At 32.3% G+C, this 17130-nt stretch overlaps 2 protein-coding genes and 1 pseudogene across 2 annotated transcripts in view; 1 reads left to right on the top strand and 2 right to left on the bottom strand.

Moving 5' to 3' along the window:
• The window catches only part of LOC111702613 (uncharacterized), a gene marked incomplete in the record, with an annotated part of 53870 nt that extends 49695 nt beyond the window's left edge, over nucleotides 1-4175 (bottom strand). The window contains 6 exon segments of the mRNA XM_023474367.1: nucleotides 943-1045; nucleotides 1973-2056; nucleotides 3016-3107; nucleotides 3557-3631; nucleotides 3832-3862; nucleotides 4105-4175. Of these exon segments, the coding sequence (XP_023330135.1) occupies nucleotides 943-1045; nucleotides 1973-2056; nucleotides 3016-3107; nucleotides 3557-3631; nucleotides 3832-3862; nucleotides 4105-4172 (453 nt within the window).
• A 4454-nt stretch (nucleotides 4176-8629) lies between these two features.
• LOC111702626 (neuronal acetylcholine receptor subunit alpha-7 pseudogene) lies at nucleotides 8630-9828 on the top strand (annotated as a pseudogene).
• Nucleotides 9829-10728: 900 nt separating this feature from the next.
• Nucleotides 10729-14446, bottom strand: LOC111702625 (DNA-directed RNA polymerase II subunit RPB1). Its single transcript, XM_023474378.1, has 6 exons — nucleotides 13980-14446; nucleotides 13857-13912; nucleotides 13342-13425; nucleotides 11617-13287; nucleotides 11392-11456; nucleotides 10729-10970 (listed from the first exon to the last, which is right to left on the bottom strand). Exons 2-6 carry the CDS (start codon nucleotides 13903-13905, stop codon nucleotides 10824-10826), a joined length of 2016 nt encoding a protein of 671 aa, XP_023330146.1. The 5' UTR covers nucleotides 13906-13912; nucleotides 13980-14446; the 3' UTR covers nucleotides 10729-10823.
• Between the last annotated feature and the right edge of the window lie 2684 nt (nucleotides 14447-17130).

Here is a 17130-nt window from a genome sequence, read left to right on the forward strand (position 1 = left end):
CCATTTTACTAAGCTTAAAATTTAATTCAAATCTATTTTATTTATTCTTTTTACTTCAGATGTTTGAGAAATGAAAAGTTGTTGAAACTTTTTGCGGTTATAGTGAATCCTGCATTTGCAGTTTATGGTTTCAACTTTAAACTAGAGTCATTCAATTGATTTTGAAGGAATCCTATTAAATTTAAAAATTTAAAATTTATATTTATTATGATCAGTGTTTATCTTACAAGTAATGTTACTGCAGGGTAACCAACAAAGGGACTTCAAAACGACTGTACAGAATTTATGCAGACTTTTTGTTCAGTCTTGGTTCTAATTGCAACTTTAACCTGCAGTTTCTCATATTTAACATATCATTTAGCATATCATTTTGCATATCATTTAGCATATCATTTAGCATATCATTTAGCATATCATTTAGCATACTATTTAGCATATCATTTAGCATATTATTTATCATATCATTTAGCATATCATTTAGCATGTCATTTAGCATATCATTTAGCATATCATCTAGCATATCATTTAGTATATTATTTTTTTAATCATTTAGCATATCATTTAGCATATTATTTAGCATATCATTTAGCATATTATGTATCATATCATTTAGCATATCATTTAGAATATCATTTAGCATATTATTTAGACTATCATTTAGCATATTATTTAGCATACCATTTATCATATCATTTAGAATATCATTTAGCATATCATTTAGCAAACCATTTAGCATAATATTTAGTATATCATTTAGTATATCATTTAGACTGTCATTCAGAATATTATTTAGCATATGATTTACCATATCAATTAAGTCGTTTAAGTCTCAACTTTTGTAGGCAACCCTGTACATAAGTTGTAATATCTTAATTTCTATGATAAAATGTAATTCAATATGATTAAATATGATAAAATATGATAACATATGATTATGACCACCTGGAGGGGTGAGAGTCCATGCTTCAGAACATAACAGAACCGTTCCTTTACTATACTGTACTCAGAGAATCCACCGTGCTCTGTACCCCGTCCGTGCCCGTACCTGTACGGCACCATGGTAAAAATGATGATCTCTACCTGGTGCACTGTAAAAACAGACAATCTATACCTAGTGAACTGTTAAAAATTATAATCTCTACCTAGTGCACTGTTAAAAAAGACAATCTATACCTAGTGCATTGTTAAAAATGACAATCTCTACCTACCTGGCAAGAAGCTAGTGACCTTTTTCAACAAAGATGCCTATCGAAATTGCTGAGGGGTTACTTGCACAAAAAGGATAAGACTTCATAGTTGACTTTTGGATTCCTGCAGGTGTAAACCTTCTTCTTTCTTGGAAAGTCTCATCCTTTTTAAGTAGCCATGTACATTGTACATAAGTATATATAATATACAGATATATCGACATGATAAAGGATCATCTAAAATTAGGTCGACAATACCATTAAAAAAAATCAATATTATATATTTGTTCATGTAAGTTTATCATTCAACTATTTGATTTTGTTTATACAATACAATACAATACTCAATATTATATATTTGTTCATGTAAGTTTATCATTCAACTATTTGATTTTGTTTTAAGTTATCCTTAATTAACCTTTTTCAAATTAAACTCTTATAAAGATTGTGATGAAAGGGAGTGTCTGGCTAGTTGAGCTGAGAATGCAGTATTGTAAGGACCAGGTGAGCAGGTGTGCCGCCCTACAACATTCCGGGCATGGCACACCTGTCCGGCTGTTGGTGGCCCAGTTAGTGGCGCTGCATGCCTGCCTGTTGGGTTGGACAATCCAGGAGTATTTTAATGAATGAATTTCGAATCTTTCTGAATAACTATACACCATATAAACGTCTTATAGCTGTGTCAAATAATTTCTAAAAAAATTCTTTACAATGCAGTATTCTGAGCTCAACAACTATGAGTGACTAGCCAGACACTCCTTTTAAGAATTAAAAAAATATCCTACTGATCCATTTTAGCGCAAATATCTCCTCTTCCTTCCTTACAAGTGTAGCAAGTTCCACAGTAAAAATGGTTTTCAACACACACCCTTAACAATGTCAGCAAAAACTATATTAAATATATAAATGCATTGATAATTTAGTTTTTAAAAATGATAGTTTTTCGTTAAAAAAAAAATAACGTTTTTTTTAAAAACGTCCGTTTAAAAAAACGATAGCTTTTCGTTAAAAAAAATATTGTTTTTTAAAAAAACGTCTGTTTTAAAAAAACGATAGCTTTTCGTTTTTGAACATTTAAAACAAGTGGTTCGTTTTCAAAAACGTTCGTTTTTTCAAAAAACGAAACGATCGTTTTAAGAAAAAAAACATAATTTTTTCGATCATTTTCAAAAACGCTAACAACCCTACCTATAGTGTACTCTTCCTTGAACCAATACCTACAGTACAACCAGCTCCCTATAGTGTACTCTACCTTGTACCATTATCTACAGTACAACCAGCTCATAATACTGTACTAAACCTTGTACCTATATCTACAGCACAATTAGCTCTCTAAAGTGTACTCTACTTTGTAGCAATATCTACAGTACAACCAGTTCCCAATAGTGTTCTATACCTTGTGCCAATATCTACAGTACAACCAGTTCCCAATAGTGTTCTATACCTTGTGCCAATATCTACAGTACAGCCAGTTCCCAATAGTGTTCTATACCTTGTGCCAATTTCTACAGTACAGCCAGTTCCCAATAGTGTACTATACCTTTTAGCAATATCTACAGTACAACTAGCTCTCTATGGTGTACTATACCTTTTAGCAATATCTACAGTACAACTAGCTCTCTATGGTGTACTATACCTTGTACCAATATCTACAGTACAACCAGTTCCCAATAGTGTACTATACCTTTAAGCAATGTCTACAGTACAATTAGCTCTCTATGGTGTACTATACCTTGTACCAATATCTACAGTACAACCAGCTCCTAATACTGTACTATACCTTGTACCAATATCTACAATACAACTAGCTCTCTATGGTGTACTATACCTTGTACCAATATTTACAGTACAACCAGTTCCCCTGGCTACAACTGTTCCCACGGCTTCATGTCCAGGAATGAATGGTATGTTTGCTATCACCTGAAAACTTTAAAATTAGAAAAATTCCGTTCTACAATGAAAACCAGAAAACTCTAAAATAGGAAGACGAAGTCCGATGAGCAAGAGACACGTCATTTGTGCAGTGTAAACAGACCTATTTCATTTAATTATAGGTTATATAAGTGTCTAGTAAATCTTTTTATTTTGTAACAACATCAAATACACGTAAGTGTTGCTACAATGTCGTCTTCCTATTCCTTTGTTTTCTGGTTATCACTGTATCCAGAAAAGATTTCGATATTGACGTTGCAAAAAAGGAATGTTTCCCTATCATATAGTCTAAATCAGAAATAAAAATCTAATCATCGTCGCTTTTTATCATGAAATGTACTATTTAAACAACTAATGGTTTTATTGTTTTATGCTACTAACCCTGTCGTATTGTAAATTGTACATAATGCTAGATTGTAAATTGTACATAATGCTACCTGTGCCACCTTGGTCCAATTGTACAGTGCAATATCGGATCCACAGATTGCCACTTTCTCTATCTCAAGCAGTACCTGTACAATAGTAATTTTATGTTTGTATCTAATTTGGCGGATTTTTTTCGTCTTAATTCAAATTAAATTAAAATATTCAAATGAGTACAGACATTGATTGAAGCTTCTCCTCCCCCCACATTATATGAAGAAAAAATTTATTTATAATTTATTTTCTAATCTAACCTATTTTTTCAGATCTTAGGATAAACATGGCTTACCTCGTCCTCAAGTGGGGTTGGGACTTTTTCACTAAAAGAAAAAATAATAACGATGGTTAGGATCATATAATGGATATTGAATAAACATTTTATGAATAATAATAAAAATATTCAAATATATAAAATAATATCAAATATTTAATATACAAAAAAAAGCCCATGCAGCGCTGCAGGAGTGCCTCGGGTGGGGGGGGGAGGGGGCTAGGAAACAGAGCCTAGGTCATTATCATTATTATCATCATAATAATCGTTATTGTTATTATTATCAATGACCTGGCTAGAGTATATCCAACTCCTGGTGTCGTCTTCCTAAGCGCTAACATACTTCCTGGAACTGACATCTTAAATCTTGAATGAAAGAAATTCAGATTTTGAATCGATCAGAATATATTTATAACCATAGCTGGGATCTTTAGTGGTGGATATCCATAACTCCTACCGATTAATTTTGATATCCACTATGGGCACTTTGAATCTGCTTGATTTTTAAATTTTGGATATCCTTACTTTCTCTGTTTCCTCATTATTTTGAACGCAAAATTTCTTAGCTTCTGACTGGCTTTTCACGTTTTTCACTTCATCTCGTTAAGATATCGAATAAAGATTAAATTAATCTGTAGATTAACAAAAGATCGAGATATTATTAATCTCGATATCAACAATACAAGAATTCCCACCTCTTGTCTATACTTTAAAGCAAACTGAAATCACTATACATCATACAAAACGTTTTTGGCAACGTTATTTATAGATTTTCTGCCTTTATGGATTAAACTTATTTGTCGAGTGGAGCAAGAAATAAAATTCACAATTCTCTATGTTTACAGAACTATTGGAATTTTAGCAGTGTATAGTTGCATGATACAATTTCACATATCTCTTATCAAAGACCATTTATCTGATTTATGAATTCCTAAATTTTTCCCCCAAAGATACCTCTTATAAAAGATTAGGCATTATGCCATTTGACAAAGTGCTGAAGAGCCTAATTAAAAACAACTGATTAATACAACTAGGAAAAAAACTCCCATCTAATATTTTTGATATTTCAAACTAGTCTAACTAGGTTAAAGACCACAATTGAACAAACAAACAAAAAGCATGTGCTAGATTATTTCGGAACAAAAACATCCAGATTTAGGAACACAATTTTTTAAAGATAGATATTTTTCCTGTTTTGCATTAGGTTATCTATCCCTTAAGTGCTACTGAGGAGCTATTCTGAAATCTGCCCCCCCCCCCTGTATCCGCCCCTGGCAGGGGCCACCGTGAACGTATGAAATGAAATTTTTCTTAAACATTCACATCTACCCTACATCTACTTTCAAAAATTATATATAAATCAATTCAAATCGTTATTTTGAAAATATGAAATATTAATACCTTAACTACCTTCAATTTATGTAACATTAAGCTAATGTTAAAAAGAAAGAATTTTATACATAAAGGGGGCCACCACAGGGTTTATTTAATGTTGCGATATAAAAAATTCATAAATTATGAATGAAGTTTAGACTTTATAGGTTGTTTCGTGGGGCTGAAAGTGGACGATTACCTCTGGACGATTCTACGAAACAAATATACTATTTTAGGAACTAAAAATTTGACTAAAATTTTGAGGTTAAAAATCCTGGCTTTTGACATGATTCAGAGCAAATATGATTTAGAGCAAATATGATTTAGAGCAAATATGATTTAGAGCAAATATGAAGGCATTAACAACTATATATTTTTTCAAATTTTGTTTTATCAATTACATTAGGAATGGATATGCTATAGAAATAAATACAGTGCAATACAATACGATACAATACAATACAATACAATACAATACAATGCAATACAATACGATACAAACAAAGCAATAAAATACTTACAATACAATACAATAAAATACAATACAATACAATACAATACAATACAATACAATACAATACAATACAATACAATACAATACAATACAATACAATACAATACAATACGATACAAACAAAGCAATAAAATACTTACAAAATACAATACAATACAATACAATACAATACAATACAATATAATACAATACAATACAATACAATACAATACAATATACAATACAATACAATACAATACAATACAATACAATACAATATAGTACAATACAATGCAATACAATACAATACAATACAATATAATACATTACAATACAATACAATACAATACAATACAAATTAGTTTTCAAGAATCCAACAATTGTCGTCTTCTTTGTACTTTGCATCAAATTATCCAGACTGGTTTAATTTATCCATGCTCTACATTTAGTCGATTTTTAGATTATATTCAGTGAAAGAAAAACAACATTTTGTTCATAATACAGTGGACATTAGATTCAAAACGGGTACACATTTAAAGATTGGATTTTTAGGATTCTGAGCTTAAATATAGATATTAAACATGTTAACCAACATTTAATAACCGTTTAATAATTAATGTCAATTCCCATAATTAAATTATTTTCTCAGATCAAAATTAAAAAAGGACTTCTTTAAGAGAAAAAACTCTAGACCGTTTAAGACAATACAATTCCAGTTTTGTCATTTTCAAACATATCCCCCCAATTGGAAACATTGTCGCGTTTTAAACAAACCCCACTTTCCTGTTTAGTCCGTATCAAAATAATCACTTCCATAATTTCCTTGATAAATCACTGAAAACAAAAATTCTCTGATAAAGAAACGATAAAGTATTAACTTCAGAATAATTGAAAGAATCTAAGTTTTCACATTTTATTTTTAAGCATAAATAAATAGCTCAGTGAGTAATGATTCTATGATTAAAAAAATAATATGTTTAAATTTTTATTTTGTGTAGATTTTACCTTTTCAAAAAAATTTTTTGTTATGAAGGTGCGTAAATGCTTAAGAATTGATTCTTGACATTGATATGAATTTGAGTAAATGTCTCAAAACCACATAGGCGAGACACGTTTTGGCACATGTCGTAACTTTGTAAGATTTTGAAGATTTGAATTGATATTTGATAGATCACAATTATTCAAAAATAAATTTTTTTTTCAATTAGATAATTTTAATAAAATAACACAAAAAATTTTTTTTTTGCAAATTATATTCTGTTTTTTATATCAAAACACAATGTTTAAACTTTTTTATTAAGGATTTGTTTAAAAATGAATCTTTTGACCTGCTGTCCTGTAGTTTCAATGGAAAACTTTAAAATGTCAAAAGTATTTGAGAACTTTTTAATAATATATTCTTCGCAAATATTTTTCAATATAAAGTTTACTATGTGACCTTTACACAAGTAAATATTGGAATATACAGGGTGTCCCAAAAATCATGGGAATTCAGTGACGAATCGGATATCGTCTTTGTAATGTATTAGCATTGTAATACCTAATTTTAAAAGCCATAATATTATTATGTCTGCTAGAGTTTATTTTATGAAAAGGGTAAACGACTGTAAAGATGTGTATTTAATGTCTCCGCAAGATAAACAGTGAAGACGGACAAGTTTACTATGTTTGTAAACTGCAATTTTCTTGTTCTACTTAGTGCAACCGTATGTAGTCAAAACATAAACAAACAAAATGTGAACATAGCAGACGAAACTCTTACAGATTACAGCTTTCTCAGTTGGTATTACTATACAAAATCAAAGAATTATTTGAAAAGACGATATCGAATTCGTCACTGAATTCCCATGTTAATTGGGACACCCTGTAGAGTATCAGAAATCAGAAGCGAACAGAGTTAGCCACAAAGGATGACATTTTAATGACGACCTAAAAATCTTCGATGATTTTGGAATGTTGTTCTTATTGAAGTGTTAAACGGTATTTTAATTGATTTGGTAACGATAAAAACAAGTGGATAACTGTTAGGGTACCAGAAATTTCAGAGAAAAATACTGAAAAAAACCCCGGTCAGCCATCTTCAAGGTCTTATTCTTTTTTTGACAACCGTTCGGAATGTGAAAGAAACTGTAATCTTTGCTGGCTGGGTTCAATCAACCTTGGAACACAACTGCATTTCTTTCAACATTTAATGACTTTTATTATATACATATTTTCATATATATATACATATATATTTATTATATACATATTTACTACGACCACTAAGACCGCAACCTCATGTGACCGATATAGCTTCCTTGTCTAATTAAATAAAGCAATAAAATCATAAAACATCAAAAATTTTTGTAAAAAGCACAAAAATAAAATTACATATTTTGAAAAAGAGAAAATTATGATAAATGTAATATTTTTATGGTGTATATCTGGAAAAATAATATTATGAATGCATGACAACATTAGGTACCCCCCCCCCCCCTAAAAGCAATTTAATGCTCAAGAGTCACAAATATTAAATATTAAATAAATATTAAAGTGACAGTATACATTTTGAATGAATAGATCAAAGTTTTTCTGAAAAACAGTGTTTAAAGAAATAATTAAATGAATTATATCCATACTATGTCCTGTAACCCTAGTAACCGTTTCAGCTTTTCAAGTCAACATTTTTCATCGTTAGCTGCAATAAACAAAGCTTTTGGCAGATTTTTCTTTTTCTCAGACATATTTTTACAAATCTGTGACACCATCAATCCTCTTAGAGCATTTATGATTTATTCTAATTTAAACTGACTTGACAGTTCATTCTCAGTTTGCATTCAACGCTTGATATATAAACTGACCAGTATGTTTTTAACATGTTGGTTTAACATATTTGTTTACATAGGAATGATTATGTTTCCGGGCTTTGTAAAGAGTGGAACACAAGAGCGAAGGCTTTTGAAAACATTGTTGAAAAGATATAACAAGCTGGAAAGGCCTGTGTTGAATGAGTCTGATTTAGTTCAGGTACACATTGGACTCAACCTTCAACAGATTTTAGATTTAGATGAGACAAAACAAATTTTGACAACAAATTCTTGGTTGAATTTTGCATGAACGGATGAGAACCTCAGATGGAATTCATCAGAATTTGGTGATATGACAAGTCTTAGGATTGATTCCTCACTCATCTGGATCCCTGATCTCAAGCAATACAATAGTGCAGATGACAAATTAGGCTTAACCTACCAAACTATGGCAGTGGTTTACTCCGATGGTAAGATTAACTATATTCCTCCTGCTATATTTAGATCTTCTTGTAAAGCTGACATCACAGGGTTTCAATTTGACAAGCAGCTGTGTGACTTGAAGATTGGAAGCTGGACTTATAATGGTTTCCTTCTAGATATACAACTTAAAGATGAACAAGTTGATGTCAGCAGTTATATCAGTAATCAAGAATGGAAGTTATTAGAAGCAACTGCTAAACGAAATGAGAAATATTATGATTGCTGTCATGAACCCTATCAAGACATTACTTTCACAATCAGTCTACAGCGCAGAAGTCTGTACTATATATTGTAGTATTCTTTTACCATGCTTACTTTTTTCATCACTAGCTGTTCTTGTCTTTACACTTCCAACAGATTCTACAGAGAAACTACTCTTGAGCGTAATAACTCTACTCTGCCTAACTATATTCCAAACTGCAGTGTCAGAGAATATTCCAAAGACGTCAACTCAAACATCCCTGTTAGGAACATATTTTAACTGCATTCTCCTCATGACCTTTACCAGTGTTTTGGCTTCAGTGATAATAATAAATTTTAACCACAAGTCACAAAAAATGCCGATATGGTTTGAAAGGGTGTTCTTAAAATGGATTCCGAAGCTAATATGTTTGCCCAAACCAGAAATACGGATATCTTTAAAAGCTTGTACTCTTATTGACCATACAGAATATCAGCAGGAAATGAGAAATGATATACTTGAAGAAGTTACTGCACATGAGATGACAGCTGACGAGAAGACTAAATGATAAATGATTGGAAGTTTGCAGCTGTGGTATTGGACAGATTATGCTTTTTAATTTCTGTGCTGTTTACATCAGTTAGTATAACAATTGTGGTGCTTTAAGCAGCTCCTTAATCTGAAAAGAATTAGATATTTACAATTTAATAAATTTTATTTCTCATGTTTTTCATTTTCATCTATTTTCTGTCTATTATAAGAGTCCCAATGTGATCAGGGCTTGGTATATATTTTTGAAACACTTTCATTTTCAGTTTAAATAGGTTGCAATCAAATTATTTGCAATCAGCAGCAATGGCAATCAAATTATTTTCAACCAAATGTATTGCAATGTGTAACATGCAACATTTTTCTATTGCGGCACCTCATATTTTCCTTCTTAACCTTGACCAAGTTTGAATACAAAATAAGATTTTTAAGGAATATATTTAAATGAACATAAATATTTATCAAAGTATATATGATACAGAAATACAAAGAAATGTCTAACAGTTCATGCATCTTTCAAGAAACGAACAACATTATTCATATAAGCTTTTGCAACTGTTACAGCAGTGGTGTTTTTTATAGAAATAATATAGCAAATCTTAACTCGACTTTTGGACAAACACAAACTCTGATGTTGTCTCAACCCTGACTGAGTGTGCAAAATTTGATTGCAACTAAGTTGATTGCAACTAAGTTGATTGCAACTGAGTTGATTGCAACTGAGTTGATTGCAACTGAGTTGATTGCAACCTTGTTAGATTGCAAATGAAAGTATAATACTCTATTTTTGTATATTCAGCAATTGGTACTTATTGCGAGAAAAAAGACCAGTGAAATTGAAATCTTCTTTTTCTTTTGATAATGAAATGTCACAAAGGCATAAGGATTTTTTAGTAATTTGCAACTGAAATATTTCTATAAAAGTATATATATACCCTAAAAATGTATATTCATACAACATTCTTGTTGACAAGAAGCAATATGATCAAACTATATATGTAGTTTTTTAGCAGTCAATGACAGTCAAAAAGCATTTTTTTACCTCAAAACATTTTTACTATTTATTCAGGACTGTTTTATTTTAATTCATGCGAATAATTTATTTGGATGCATTAGCACTACTTTCTGTTCATTGAACTTGTTAAATATTTTCTGGAATAGCTTTGTCAAGATCATCCAAAAGTGAAAGAATTTGTGATCTCAGTTCTGCTTTCTGTGCCAGACGATCTTGGTATCCTTCTTCCTGTATACCATCTTCTAGTTCAACATTCATAGAAGTGTCCAGACCCTACAAGTAAGTGTTAAAAACTTATACTTAATACTGTAAAGGCATGATGACAATTTCCCGAAGTACAAAATCTGGAAATACAAACTCTTGAAAAGGCATACTCTAGATTTGTTTGCTGCATAGCTGGCCGCTTAGCATATTCTAATCCCAGCACTTGGCTTTAGTCTATCATAGCCGCAACGCTCTGCTATCCCCCTAGTTTGTCCTACCCCTGGTCCTGCCTTGTAGACTGCAGAGCCTCAGAAGTTTGTTTATTACAGAAATTGTCTTTTCCGGGAGTTTCATTTCTGGACTGTTTTTACAGACATTGTCTTTCTAGAGTTTGTATTTCTGTAGATTGCCTTTTCCAGAGTTTGTCATGGCATCTTTAAACAAGATCTAAGGGTTATTTGTTAATACTTACTATCTTTTTTAAACTTACATCTGGTTGATTTGTATGAAGTTCTGCTTCTGGCAAGTTTAGAGTTAAAGGAAGAGACTGGTTGGCTATAATAATGATATATGATTATACAACTAAGACAGTAAAAAACAATTTCATCTTCTTGCTTTTAAGATTTGTCTTTTTACTGTCTAATAAAGGAATAAGTTTCATTAAATTGTTTGTTTGTTCTAAAACTTTTTTTTCTTTATTTTTTTGTGTGTTGACCTGTGTATGGATCTTGATCAACTATCACAGCAGCTGGCTCTTTACTTGTGTTATTGTTTAACTTAAAAGATGGCAAGGAGTGGTTTAATTCATCGGAATCACTAAGCCTAGGTTCCCCATTTAATATTGAACCATTATTGGGAGGAAAGGTTTCTTGTATTGGCAAACCTGAAGATTCATTTGCTTGAGTAGTATTTGCTGCTTCCCAACCTATGTTATTTTGATTGTCATCTGTAGATATTAAACTTTGGTTGGTTCTAGACAGTGATGCATTTATTCTAGATGAATTTGATTGTAAGAAGGAAGGAGCTAATGGTGTTATTGGTTGAAGAATTGGCGGTCCAGGAAGAGGTCCAGATTTTCCAATAGGACTTATTTGGGTATCATCAGGATTCACTTGTGCCTTTGGAACAAACCCGGGCAATGAAGGGTTCACAGGAACTACAGAAGAGCCTGCAGGTAAAGCTAAAGCTTTAGATTCAACTTGAATATTTGGGAATACCGGAGATACCACTGCTGGAGCATCAGAATTTGCTAATGGCAAAATTAATGATTCTCCTTGGGAGACGGGAATAGTTTGAGGAGAGGCTGGGGAGGCTGAAGGAACAGCAGAGGATACCACTGGAACTGAAGGAAATCCAGAAGGAGGTTGAGAGGAGACTGGGGGAGATTCAGGTGAAGTAAGAGGAACAGGAGGAGAAGCAGCTGGAGGAGCAGCAAGAGAAGCTGGATGAGCAACAGGGTAAGCTGGAGAAGCATCAGAACTAGCTTGAGGAACTTCTGGGGAAGCTGGAGGAATTTCAGGTGAAGCTGGAGGAAGTTCAGGAGAAGCTAAGGGAACTTCAGGAGAAGCTCCAAGAACTTCAGGAGAAGCTGGAGGAACTTCAGGTGAAGCTGGAGGAAGTTCAGGAGAAGCTGAGGGAACTTCAGGAGAAGCTGGAAGAACTTCAGGAGAAGCTGGAAGAACTTCAGGAGAACCTGGAAGAACTTCAGGAGAAGCTGAGGGAACTTCAGGAGAAGCTAGAGGAGCTTGTGGGGAAGCTGAGGGAACTTCAGGAGAAGCTGAAGAAACTTCAGGGGAAGCTTGAGGAACTGCAGGTAGTGCTGAGGAAACTTCTGGGGAAGCATCAGGAGAAACTTGAGGAACTAAGGGGGCAGCTGATGGAACTTTTAGGGATGCTGGGGGGACTTTGGGAGTAGCAGAGGACACTCCTGATAAGACAGGGGAAACTGCAACAGCTGATGGTTGTTCTTTAGGGGAAACTATAGCAGACTTTTGAGATATGTCAAGAGGTACAATAGGAGAGGCTGCAAGGGCTCTGAGTGAAACAGGAGGAGCTGCAGCAGAGGCAGGAACAACTTGAGCTGCAGAAACACTAGATTTTGCAGCTACTACAGCTGCAGAGACAGGAACATAATTAACACTCTGCATCGTAGAAACATTGAGACCGGATGGAAGTTTCCCATGAAGAGATGAAGTATTTGAAATCAACGTTTCATTCATAAGAGTTGGTTGAACAGAAACTTGTTGTGCTAAGACTGGTTGACCTTGACTTTGGGCTGAAATATTCCTTTGATTAGGAATTACTGGGAGGTTATTTGAGGAAACTGATATGAATCCAGGTCTATTTGAAATTCCATCAACAGGGTTTGGAGCTAATGCAGCTGGATCTAAATTATTAAAAGTAATTTTTTAGTCTTTTAAAGTTACAAGAAATTACAAACCAATGCCAGCTGATTGTTGGGCGGGCAGAGCTGCATTAGCAAAATTCAAGAAATCCGGAACAGTTGGAATTGTAAACACAAGATCTAGAAACAATAAATATGCAATTAAAGGATAACTCTTCAAATTGGGAGGGGGCATGAAATGGTTCCCTGCCAGTCTAAATATATGTCTCTCAAAAAAGTAAGAGATGTTTTTGCAACACTTTTGTATTGTATTGGGTAGGGAACTAGGTCAGAGTTCTTACATTTTTCACACAACTTAAAATTCATTATTAAGAATCAATCTTAAAAGATTTGGATAAAAGACTTTCAAAAATGTGTAAACACAGAATGAATTTTAACGTGATCAGTCAAAATCTCAGGGATTCTATCTTGAAAATATTTCAGATAAATTGTTTGTAAGGAAGCAATAAGAAAACTTCACCCTTGAAAGAAAACTTTTGAAAGGTCCAACTGCAGACTTTTATTCTAAAATGACTGAGTTTGTAAAATCATATAAAAAGTTAAATACTTACTTGTGCATAAGATGACCACTGCTGCAAATCTTGATGAACATACATTCATCTTGATCCTGTAAAATTATTTAAGCATGTCCTATGTCATTGCTATGTAATATATTGTAAGTTGAATATGTTCACCTTCGAATTAAGGATATATTTTCCAATCTCTTTCCCCTTGTGGGTCACTCAATTCAAGGTTCACTTTCACGTATTTTGATCGTTAACTAGGTCTAATCGCTTGGAATTTAAATGCTCATTGTATTGGCTGTAGTAGGTAAACTGAGATCCCATAGTTAAATAACAATAGCAGGCATATCTACTTCTACACTTTACACTGTTCAACAGAAGTGACGTCTTACTTGGATACTAGTATTTACATTATCCAACTAGAATTTCCCTAGAAGAGGTTGGATCATTTGATGTACCGTCCCGTTTAGCCGGGTTTAATCTGCAATGTGTACTGTACAGCTCGCTCTAGCAGGTTAGATGTCGTCTTAGATCTTGAAATGAATTGGACTTAACAGTAATCCATCACATGTGGAGTATAGCAGATAATCATGTTGATGAGTTTACTTCTGAAACTACTTAAGGAATTGATTCTTTGCCACAAACTCTGCTTTTCTAATCCCTTTCTCTGTTTAACCCAATGTCATAGACCTTAGATATTTCAAACTATGAATTCTATTAAATCATAGAATCTTAATTTTTTTATATGAAAAGTTTACAGCATCAAGTTGTAAAGATATAAATAGGGATGGGCAATAGTCAGATTTGTTTTACAGAAACTTTTAAAAGGTTTTACGATAATATGAGAAGGTTCCAACATTTTAAATATTTATGCTGTAGAAGTTTTCTTTTGCTTTTTCAAACATGCAATTTTAATTCGTTGAACACTACTTTTGAAAAGTCTAAAAATTTTAAAAGTTTCTGTAAAACAAATCTACCTATTGCACTAAGCTAGATATAGGGCATTGAGATTTTGAGATTGTGCAGCAAAGCCTTAATTCCTATATCAATTATGTTATCAGCTAGAAAATTATTGTTTAGGATGTCTTGAGCTCAATAAATCCGATTCTTTCACTAACTTGAGATAATAACAAATCACACTCACTATATTTTTATATATATTTTGACATCAAGAGGTTCTGCAGTTAGACTTTTAGCACAAGCTCTGATAGAAAACATGTTCTGTTGAAAGAAGATGAGAATATTAGGTTCTCGTGTTACAGTGCATAAATCTTACTATCTCTTATTCCCAGTTTTTAATGCTAATAGTGCGACCCAAATATTTACGCAAATAATCTTTTTTTTGCAAATTCTTGTTTTTCTCGCAAATTCTTGTGAATGAGTGAAAAGAGTAATAAATGCGCTGAAAAGTCTCTTCTCTACCAATTGCATAGAAGCCTTCCAAAGAAAAGGAAGCCAGATATTTAGTTTAAATACTGACCCAAAAGTTCATGCAACAAAGTTTAAAATAAGAATAAACCGTATATCTTTGCAACCAGATATAATAAACCATTGATATTTCAAATTTTGACTGATTGAACTAACATAATTCATAGTTTGAAATATCAAAGGTCTACGACATCGGGCTACAAAGAAATAGAAATTACAAATTCTGAGTTTGTGACAAAACTTAATTCCTTTAGGCTCTACAAAAGTATAATTCAAAATTGTTTTCTCTAAAAGTAAACTCTTATTACACTTTGAAAAATCTAGACTCTGGTAGAACTAGAAAATACAATTAAACCCTAAATAATGCATACATCGAAAGAACTTATCAAATGTCGTCTTGACAATTTTTCATTATTTTTTACTATTTTACATAAATATCTCAGTATTTGCGAACATAAATAAATAGCTTTGAATATGCGGGAACAGTTTTAAAGAGCTCCATATAATCATTTAATTAAAAACCTAAATATCTGCAACATTCCATTATCAGAAAGTGAAGAATACGACATTTGATAAATTCTTTCGATGTATTTAATATTTAGGTTTAACTGTATTAGCCTCAAAGCGTTCATTATCGCTAACGATTGGTTTTGGATCAAAATTGGTGAGGGTCAACATTATGCATTATTTCATAAAAGAAAACTGTAGGAAAAAGAATTTTAATTCGCTTAAGACTTCGTAGATTTTTTACAGCCTCTTTAAAGCCAAAAGCTCTATAATATTGACACTATTTTAATTTTTCCCTTTTAGATTTTATTTACTTTGGTAACACACTTGGTCTTTGGTCTTGTATTCATAGTAATTCAAGTATTAATGTACAGGGTGTCCCACGAAACATGACGGTAGCAAGACGACTTGAAAGTCGTCTTTGATTTTTATACTTGTTTGTGACATTCAGTCGTCAACCTACTTTAACATGTATGATTCTTGAAACGTTAACCTTAAAGTCTCCTAGTCCTGGTATTTCCAAAATGTGGTCTCTGCATTTTTTGTGCTTTCAATATTACCGGAGATATTGAGAATTTCAGGTAATTGAAAGCACAAAAAAGGCAGTCAACATTTTGGAAATGCCAAGACTTGGGGTATTTTGCGATTATTATCTATTAACTCCATAATTTTACGTCTAAAATTCGGTTGACAAATAAATTCAGCAAATTATTACAGATATTAAAGAAGACCTTCAAGTCGTCTTGCTACAGTCATGTTTCGTGGGACACTCTGTATCATTTATTCACAGAAAAATTAGAACCAAATGGAAATATAAACCCCAGCCCAGCTCGGGAATCGTGAAGGAAAATTTGCATTCATTCTAGTTTTTCTAACAATAAAATACATTCCATCCTTTATAAAGAGCTGGTTTAACATGGACCTATGTATATAAATAAGAATTTAATTAACGGGATTTAAAGGGAGTGTTCGCGAAAAATGAAAGGGGGTATAGGCTTAATGCGATATAAAGCGCCTTTGATCGCTACTAATCTTACTTCTATCTGTTGCGTCTAAAAGGAGAAAATTGTTAAAGACGTCTCATACCGAATAACTTAGCGCCCATACAAATTCAGAAAATTGCAACATACCGACTTAGACCGTATAAAAATCAATTTAATTTCAAACAAATCATTCAGATATTACAACCTATAGTCATCGATTATCTTTCGCCACATTTGTATATAGTTTATATTTTATAATATTTTTTTTTTTTAGAAAACGTTTTAACTGATTTCGAAAAATGTGAGTGGTCCGCGGCATTCTTAAATAGTTGCGCAAGCCACAAGAGAAATAATCAAATTCAAAACAAATTAATTAAAAATATTATAGAATATAAACTATATAC

The sequence above is a fragment of the Eurytemora carolleeae genome, unplaced genomic scaffold (assembly GCF_000591075.1).
Source record: "Eurytemora carolleeae unplaced genomic scaffold, Eaff_2.0 scaffold500, whole genome shotgun sequence".
Classification (NCBI taxonomy): Eukaryota; Metazoa; Arthropoda; class Copepoda; order Calanoida; family Temoridae; genus Eurytemora; species Eurytemora carolleeae.